General features: G+C 41.2%; 1 protein-coding gene across 1 annotated transcript in view; it reads right to left on the reverse strand.

Moving 5' to 3' along the window:
* Positions 1-9,985, reverse strand: part of CDHR3 (cadherin related family member 3) — a 71,457-nt gene extending 61,472 nt beyond the window's left edge. The window contains exon 1 of the mRNA XM_065883544.1: positions 9,940-9,985. Coding sequence (XP_065739616.1) covers positions 9,940-9,985 — 46 coding nt within the window. The remainder of the gene's footprint in view (positions 1-9,939) is intronic.
* Between the last annotated feature and the right edge of the window lie 328 nt (positions 9,986-10,313).

Here is a 10,313-nt window from a genome sequence, read left to right on the forward strand (position 1 = left end):
GAAGAAAGAAGAGAAAAAAAAAAGGGACTGAGAAAATATTTGAAGAGATTATAGTTGAAAACTTCCCTAATTTGGGAAAGGAAGTAGCCACCCAAGTCCAGGAAGTGGAGGGACTCTCATACACGATAAATCCAAGGAGAAACGTGCCAAGACACATATTAATCAAACTATCAAAAATTAAATACAAAGAAAAAATATTAAAAGCAGCAAAGGAAAGGAAACAAATAACATACAAGGCAATTCCCATAAAGATAACAGCTGATCTTTCAGCAGAAACTCTGCAAACCAGAAGGGAGTGGCAGGACATATTTAAAGTGATGAAAGAGAAAAAACTACAACCAAGGGGCTTCCCTGGTGGCGCAGTGGTTGAGAGTCCGCCTGCCGATGCAGGGGACACGGGTTCGTGCCCCGGTCCGGGAAGATCCCACATGCCATGGAGCGGCTGGGCCCGTGAGCCATGGCTTCTGAGCCTGCGCATCTGGAGCCTGTGCTCCACAATGGGAGAGGCCACAACAGTGAGAGGCCCACGTACCACAAAAAAAAAAAAAAAAAGGGTACAAAAAACTACAACCAAGATTACTCTACCCAGCAAGGATCTCATTCAGATTTGATGGAGAAATAAAACCTTCACAGACAAACAAAAGCTAAAAGAATTCAGCACCACCAAACCAGCTTTACAACAAGTGCTAAAGGAACTTCTCTAGGCAGGAAACACAAGAGAAGGAAAAGACCTAAAATAACAAACCCAAAACAATTAAGAAAATGGGAATAGGAACATACATATCAATAACTACCTTAAATGTAAATGGATTAAATGCTCCAACCAAAAGACATTGAATGGTTACAAAAACAAGACCCGTATATATGCTGTCTACAAGAGACCCACTGCAGACCTAGGGACACCTACAGACTGAAAGTGAGGGGATGGAATAAGATATTCCATGCAAATGGAAATCAAAAGAAAGCTGGAGTAGGAATTCTCATATCAGACAAAATAGACTTTAAAATAAAGACAATTACAAGAGACAAAGAAAGACATTACAAAATGATCAAGGGATCAATCCAATAAGAAGATATAACAATTGTAAATATTCATGCACCCAGCATAGGAGCACCTCAGTACATAAGGCAAATGCTAACAACCATAAAAGGGGAAGTCGACAGTAACACAATCATAGTAGGGGACTTTAACACCCCACTTTCACCAATGGACAGATCATCCAAAATGAAAATAAATAAGGAAACACAAGCTTTAAATGACACATTAAACAGGATAGACTTAATTGACATTTATAGGACATTCCATCCACAAACAACAGAATACACTTTCTTCTCCAGTGCTCATGGAACATTCTCCAGGATAGATCATATCTTAGGTCACAAATCAAGCCTTGGTAAATTTAAGAAAATTGAAATCATATCAAGTATCTTTTCCAACCACAATGCTATGAGACTAGATATCAGTTACAGGAAAAAATCTGTAAAAAATACAAACACATGGAGGCTAAATAATACACTACAAAATAACCAAGAGATCACTTAAGAAATCAAAGAGGAAATCAAAATATACCTAGAAACAAATGACAATGAAAACACGGCAACCCAAAACCTATGGGATGCAGCAAAAGCAGCTCTAAGAGGAAAGTTTATAGCAATGCAATCCTACCTCAAGAAAAAAGAGACATCTCAAACAACCTAACCTTACACCTAAAACAATTAGCGAAAGAAGAACAATAAAAACCCCAAAGTTAGCAGAGGGAAAGAAATCATAAAGATCAGATCAGATATAAATGAAAAAGAAATGAAGGAAACAATAAAAAAGATCAATAAAACTCAAAGCTGGTTCTTTCAGAAGATAAGCAAAATGATAAACCATTAGCCAGACTCATCAAGAAAAAAAGGGAGAAGACTCAAATCAATAGAATTAGAAATCAAAAAGGAGAGGTAAAAACTGACACTGCAGAAATACAAAGGGTCATGAGAGATTACTACAAGCAACTATATGCCAATAAAATGGACAACCTGGAAGAAATGGACAAATTCTTAGAAAGGTACAACCTTCCAAGACTGAAACAGGAAGCAACAGAAAATGTAAACAGACGAATCACAAGCACTGAAATTGAAACTGTGATTAAAAATCTTCCAACAAAAAAAAGCCCACGACCAGATGGCTTCACAGACGAAATCTATCAAACATTTAGGGAAGAGCTAACACCTATCCTTCTCAAACTCTTACAAATTATAGCAGAGGGAAGAACACTCCCAAGCTTATTCTACGAGGCCACCATCACCCTGATACCAAAACCAGACAAAGATGTCACAAAAAAAGAAAACTACAGGCCAATATCACTGATAAACATAGATGCAAACATCCTCAACAAAATACTAGCAAACAGAATCCAACAGCACATTAAAAGGATCATACACCGTGATCAAGTGGGGTTTATCCCAGGAATGCAAGGATTCTTCAATATCCGCAAATCAATCAATGCAATACACCATATTAACAAATTGAAGGAGAAAAACCATATGATTGTCTCAATAGATGCAGAAAAGGCTCTGACCAAATTCAACACCCATTTATGATAAAAACCCTCCAGAAAGTAGGCATAGAGGGAACTTACCTCAACATAATAAAGGCCATATATGACAAACCCACAGCCAACATCATTCTCAATGGTGAAAATCTGAAACCATTTCCACTAAGATCAGGAACAAGACAAGGTTGCCCACTCTCATCACTATTATTCAACATAGTTTTAGAAGTTTTAGCCGCAGCAATCAGAGAAGAAAAAGAGCTAAAAGGAATACAAATCGGAAAAGAAGAAGTAAAGCTGTCACTGTTTGCAGATGACATGATACTATACATAGAGAATCCTAAAGATGCTACCAGGAAACTACTAGAGCTGATCAATGAATTTGGTAAAGTTGCAGGATACAAAATTAATGCACAGAAATCTCTTGCATTCCTGTACACTAATGATGAAAACATCTGAAAGAGAAATTAAGGAAACACTCCCATTTACCACTGCAACAGAAAGAATAAAATACCTAGGGTTAAACCTTCCTAAGGGGACAAAAGACCTGTATGCAGAAAACTATAAGACACTGATGAAAGAAATTAAAGATGATACAAACAGATGGAGAGATATACCATGTTCTTGGATTGGAAGAATTAACACTGTGAAAATGATTATACTACCCAAAGCAATCTACAGATTCAATGCAATCCCTGTCAAACTACCAATGGCATTTTTCACAGAGCTAGAGCAAAAAATTTCACAATTTGTATGGAAATACAAAAGACCCCAAATAGCCAAGGGAATCTTGAGAAAGAAAAACAGAGCTGGAGGAATCAGGCTCCTGGACTTCAGACTATACTACAAAGCTACAGTAATAAAGACAGTATGATACTGGCACAGAAACAGAAATATAGATCCACGGAACAGATTAGAAAGCCCAGAGATAAGCCCATGCACATATGGTCACCTTATCTTTGATAAAGGAGGCAAGAATATACACTGGAGAAAAGACAGCCTCTGCAATAAGTGGTGCTGGGAAAACTGGACAGCTACATGTAAAAGAATGAAATTAGAACACTCCGTAACACCATACACAAAAATAAACTCAAAATGGATTAAAGACCTAAAGGTAAGGCAAGACACTATCAAACTCTTAGAGGAAAACATAGGCAGAACACTCTATGACATAAATCACAGCAAGATCCTTTTCGACCCACCTCCTAGAGAAATGGAAATAAAAACAAAAATAAACAAATGGGACCTAATGAAGCATAAAAGCTTTTGCACAGCAAAGGAAACCATAAACAAGATGAAAAGACAACCCTCAGAATGGGATGAAATATTTGTAAACGAAGCAACTGACAAAGGATTAATCTCCAAAATACATAAGCAGCTCAGGCAGCTCAATATCAAAAAAACAAACAACCCAATCCAGAAATGGGCAGAAGACCTAAATAGACATTTCTCCAAAGAAGATATACAGATTGCCAAGAAACACATGAAAGAATGCTCAACATCACTAATCATTAGAGAAATGCAGATCAAAACTGCGGTGAGGTATCATCTCACACCTGTCAGAATGGCCATCATCAAAAAATCTACAAACAATAAATGCTGGAGAGGGTGTGGTGAACAGGGAGCCCTCTTGCCCTGTTGGTGGGAATGTAAATTGATACAGCCACTATAGAGAACAGTATGGAGGTTCCTTAAAAAACTAAAAATAGAACTACCATATGACCTTGCATTCCCACTACTGGGCATATACCCTGAGAAAACCGTAATTCAAAAAGAGTCATGTACCACGATGTTCATTGCAGCTCTATTTACAATAGCCAGGACATAGGAGCAGCCTAAGTGTCCATTCACAGATGAATGGATAAAGAAGATGTGGCACATATACACAATGGACTATTACTCAGCCATAAAAAGAAACGAAATTGAGTTATTTGTAGTGAGATGGATGGACCTAGATTCTGTCATACAAAGTGAAGTAAGTCAGAAAGGGAAAAACAAATACTGTATGCTAACACATATATATGGAATCTAAAAGAAAAACAAAAGGTTCTGAAGAACCTAGGGGTAAGACAGGAATAAAGATGCAGATGTAGAGAATGGACTTGAGGACATGGGGAGAGGGAAGTGTAAGCTGGGACGAAGTGAGAGAGTGGCATGGACATATATACACTACCAGGTGTTAAATAGATAGCTAGTGGGAAGCAGCCGCATAGCACAGGGAGATCAGCTTGGTGCTTTGTGACCACCTAGAGGGGTGGGATAGGGAGGGTTAGAGGGAGACGCAAGAGGGGGATATATGTGTACGTATAGCTGATTCACTTTGTTATACAGCAGAAACTAACACCATTGTAAAGCAGTTATACTCCAGTAAAGACTTTAAACTTTTTTTTCTTTTCTTTTTTTTTTTTTTTTTAAGGTGTGTGTCCAAAGGCACCCACCTAATCGGTGGCAGAGGGAAGGTTGGGAGCCAGGGGCCCACTCTCCCTAAGACATCATGCACTTTCCTTTTGAGACTGGTGTTCCAAACTGTCTCTGGTGGTCTGAGTGCTTGAGAGCAAGAAAGAGGCTTTAATGGAATTTGACTTACACATGCATCTTAATTAAGAAGCAAATTATAATTGCTTGACGGGTACACTTTGAAAAAGAAAAAGCACAAAAAAAGGTTTATTATCAGTCAGTGAGCCCACTGAAACATCTCGCTTGTGGTTGAGAGCTGGCTGGATGATGGGCTCGCTTGTTTCCAAATGAGCAAAACCACTGCCTTGCCAGAAAGGAACCAAGGAGGCCCCCTCCCTGGAGCACGTGTGGGGATAATGAAGGCCTCCGCAGCCTCGGTTCCAGGGGAGGAAGCTGACCATCTGGATCTCTGACACCAAAGTTGATGACGTGGTCCGGGAAGTGTGGGGCAATGCCATCTTCTCCCTCCGGGGATGCAGCAGCTCTTACTTACAGCTCTGCTTTTGGTACACAGGGCAGGTCTCACCTGAGGTGATAAATACCTCTTCATTCTCTCTATTAACCAATCCAAATGGTAGTAAAAGAAGTCAGAGGAGTGTTGTGAAAAGAGAAGGATTTGGAATCAGAGCTGCTTTGTGCCTTGCTGCTACTTGACTATGTGACCTTAGGCTGATCCCTTAATTTCTGTTGGGCCCTCTGTCAACTCTATCTCTCAGGGCTGTGTTGCTACACTGACAGTAGCCATTAAACACTCTAATTGTTCAAGAAGACACACAGGACCCAAATGAGAATGCTTCCACATCTATAGTTGATTACAGAAAAAGGATACGGTATAGCAACAACATTAAAGTAAAGATGTGCATCCCAGCTGAACACTGCCTCGTAGCAAGAGGACGGGAGAGGCCCGGTGCCAGCTTCTGCTGTCCTCTTGTCCCTAAGAGCCAGAACAAAGTGCACTTGCTCAGATCAGGAACCACCAACATAGTCACTGATACCCTGGAAACAGTGAGCCCAAGTTAGAGTCTCTGCTGGAACTGTTTCTATTTTGATGCTCCTGTAGGTACCATCCTATTACATAACCAGCACCAAGAGCAGAGCCCTCTGAGGAGCTCACCGAGGCCAGGTGCCAATCATCAGTCTCACCGTCATCAATAACAATGCTTCCAGGCCGCTGCAAACTGTCCCCAAACTCCCGGAAGCCGTGGTTACAAAGCAGTGCTATTAATCAGCAGACTTCCTGCCTCGAACGGGAGTCAGCTTTGTGCAGGAACTTTACCAAAGCCACTCAGACTAACTGCAGCCCTACTGGAATTCCCTGTCACAGGTACTGTATAAGAAAATGCATACACTCAGCATACTAGAAAACATTATACAGTGTTGTTTCACTATATGCAATGTCTTCCTATCCTATGTCTTTCATTTCCACAGTGTATGCCTTCCTGGATGGGATGCTCACCCACCCACTTTGGGGGGCTGATTCTTTACCCCGCAAAGGCTAATAGAAGGGAGCCCTTAGTAGGACACAGAAGAAAGGATGGTGAGTCTTGTAATGATTCTGTGAAATCTGCACTTACACCTACAGTGTAAATGGCTCTAGGTCATCATTAATGGGAGCGGGGGTTGTTCGTCTTGCCACGTCACTCTGGTGCTGGCCTGAGGGGGACTGGCTTCTCACAAACCTCCTGCAGCTCCTTGGAGGTGGAAAAGCAGGCAGATTCCAGGAAGTGAGTGCTTCAGCTGGAGGTGAGGGGGAGACAACTGGGTTGCCATGGAAAAGGAAGAGGGAGGGAGGACTGAGAGGAGGGATGGCCTTTTGCTTCTCTGAGGTTGTCTGAATAGGAAAGTGACATGAGAGAAAAAGTAGAAACTTTTTGTAATGTTCTTTGGATCCCATTCAAAGGATTAATCACCCACAGAAAGACTTTCTGGAAATGGACTATACCTTCCTGCCTTTTCAAATTAATAAGAGCATTCAGGAGGGGTTGCACCTGCTTCCTGAGCAGCAAAATACACTGAGCCTGGGGCCTCTTTTGATTCCTGACACCACCTAGCAGGGGTCTAGGCCCAGATGGCAGACTTGGGGATTGTCCTAGAGAGACCAAGATGGCCTCACACCTGGTGCTCCGTGGACAAAACTCAGGTCAGTGGGCCTGGTAACGTTTTCATGTTCCTGTGGGTCTTCCAGCTACCAAGGAGCCCTTCTTCCATTAAACACACTGGTACTTTTCATTTCCCTGAGACTCAGACAAAAGCTAGTTCCCTGGAGACTTTCTCAAAGTGGAGACAACTTCAGTGTGCAGTGGATTTAAATACACCAAAGGGCCTTTGCTAAGTCCTCTATCTCCCACGAATGACACATGGTCCTTTGGTATGGATGGAGCCAGAGATTGTTTCATCTCAACTCTTTCCCCTGCTACAATTGGGAGTCTTGTGTAGTTTATGTTCTTTTAGGGCCTTCCTTTCTAAGTTGTCACTGGAATGGGACACTTTAGCATCCCAAAGAGAAAATGTTTTCTTTCCCTCATCTTACTAGGAGGTGAAAAAGACAGAAGCCAATCTCAATGCCAATATTAAGTAGGCAGATGATCTAAATATCTGCATTTAGGGGATATCAGTAAATGTGGGGGAAAAAACAGGTCCCCAAAGGGATAATGATCAACAAAAACAACATTTATTAGCTACGCTATATGTGTTGGCACTCAGGGACCACAGAGCAAGAAGAAACGTGAAACCTCTTATTGTAGGGTTGACATTCCACTTGAGGAGACAGGGCAGACACATAACGGATGAATTATAGTATAACTCCTGCTACCTTTCATTGAGCACTTACTCTGTGTTAGGCTCTGTACTAAACCCTTAAAATGCATTCCATGTGTAGACGAAAGGAACTCCAGGGTGCAGCAGGGAGAGTGTGCACCAAGAGCTAGGGCAATCTGGGAAGGCTCCATGGAGGAGGTTGGGCCTGATTGGGCCTTGGAGGATGCATAGGAGTTAGACCAAACGAGAGGAAAAAGGATACTGGAGAATGTTACTTTGTTTGAGATTATTTTGGTGATGTGTGTTTCCAATTCCCCAAAGGCAGGGACTGGTGTGGCTCTTCCCCTCTCCCAATCCTCTGTGACCCTGATGTTTTTGAGATCAAGGGTAAGGATCAGGTTCTCAGACTCACCTAAGAAAGTGAGAGAGAAACAGTCTGCATCACAGTAGACCTTCCAAAAAGTAGGATTTGACCTGTGGAGGCAAAAGTGCAGTACAGTGCATGGTCTTTTGGAGAGGGAGGGATTGGAGTGTGGTTTTTATAAAGAATCTCAAGTATTTCTTGCAAACTTTTGTGATCTGTTCCTTTCACACATCTGATGAGAAGATTCCAAATGATAATGTTTCAGTATAAGATGATGGATTCTTCCTAACCTCACTCTTCCCCCAATGACAATAAATGTCACCTCTTAACTCAAATGATTATGACCCTAAAAGCCTATATTTCTGGGAATATCTCCAATGTTTACTTCAAGTGAGAGTCTGAGAAGCTCAAGGCCCAGCTTCACACTCACAGTTCCTCCTGCCCTCTAAAAGCCCAAGGTTAAAGACAGTTCAATATTATTAGGAAACCATGATTTATTTATGTTATTAACAGGTCAAAGAGGAAAATCAAGTGGTCCTTTCTATAGATCTTGAAAAAACATCTGATTTAAAAATCCATTTTGACTTACAAGCAAATAGCCTAAATAAGAATAAAAGCTATCTCCTTAACATATAAAACATACCCAAAGCTATTTCATACCAAAAGCTAACATCATCCTTCATGGAGAACAAGACAAGAGTATACACTCATCATTATTGAACAACAATCTGAAGATACAGGCCCAGTAGTTGGATAAGAGAAAGAAATAAGAGACTAAAAAAAAAACAAATGAGGAAAAGAACAAATATTTATCATCTTCAAACCTGGAAAATGCATGAAAATCAACTGAAACATCATTACAAATAATAAGATAATTCATCAAAAAACTTCCATACATTATATAACAATCAATTGAAAGGTAAGAGGGAAGAGAAAATTCTATTTACAACTGCTAAAAAGAAAAAGAACTAGAAATAAACAATCAGAATTTGCAAGATCTATATGAAAGAAAAACTCTCCAAATACTCCTGAGAAAACAAATGAAGACTTGAACAAGTTTCTAGAGCCCTGTTCTTGGATAGGAAGACTCAATGTCATACATAATAATCACTAACATTTACTAAGCATTTACTAGGTACCAGACACTCCTCTAAGCATTTTTACTATATAACTCATCAAAGATGTAAATTATCCCTAAATTAATCTGCAAATTTAACATGATTGAATTCCATACATAATGCATATACTACCTACTCAAAAATAAGATTTAATTTAAAAGGCTCAATTTAAGTAATACAAGCTGACAACACTGAAAAATCATCCAAGATTCTTGAAGCTCTTGAGTTAGGAAGAGGGAGTGCCAGAAGCACGAGGTGAATCTTTGGCTTCTATCAGAAATTTTCTTTGCTCAAGACTTGAGACACTAGCCCCTCAGTACCTCGGTTTTCCCATAGGGTGATTTGCAACCTCAGTTTGCCCCCAGAAGGCTCCAGAGTAAGGCCAGAATCTCCACAAAGGCTGGCTGACATACATAAAAAGCCCTACTAGGAAAATTCTTTCCCCAATTTTAGGTGTTGAAAGGACCACACAGGCCAGTTAGCACAAGAGGGGAAGTGAAGTCTGTATGAACATTGATTAGATGGTGGCTTTTTGGGTACCCTCTTCTCCAGATACGCCATCCCAGCCTCTCAGGGCTCCCTGATGCTGAGAAGCCCACACTTGAACAAAGCCTCCCAGAGGCAATTTCCTCTTTGGGGACTTTATTACACAATGATATCAAGCAAACTGAATGGGCCAAGACAGGTGGCAAAACAGAGTTCCTACCTGACAGGGCGCCCAGGAGAAGCAGGAAGAGGATGGCCTCCTGCATCTTTAGTTCACTTCTGTGCACCCTTCCAGCGTGTTATCCAGGACCTGAAACCTGCCTTACACCCAGAGTGTATTCCAGGTGCCACTCACCTTCCCCTCCTGGTTTTGTTACCATGCGAGAAATCAAACACAGGCTTTAGTGTCACTAAGGGAGACTCCAAACACCACAGGACTGTTTGTTCTTTGATTCCCCCCTTCTGTGACCACATGGTACCAAGAGGCCAGCCAACCAGCCCTGGTCAGCTAGGGGTCCATCTTAAAAGTCCACACCCGGGCTTCCCTGGTGGCGCAGTGGTTGAGAGTCCGCCTGCCGATGCAGGGGACATGGG

Source organism: Phocoena phocoena, chromosome 9 (assembly GCF_963924675.1).
Source record: "Phocoena phocoena chromosome 9, mPhoPho1.1, whole genome shotgun sequence".
NCBI classification, from domain to species: Eukaryota; Metazoa; Chordata; class Mammalia; order Artiodactyla; family Phocoenidae; genus Phocoena; species Phocoena phocoena.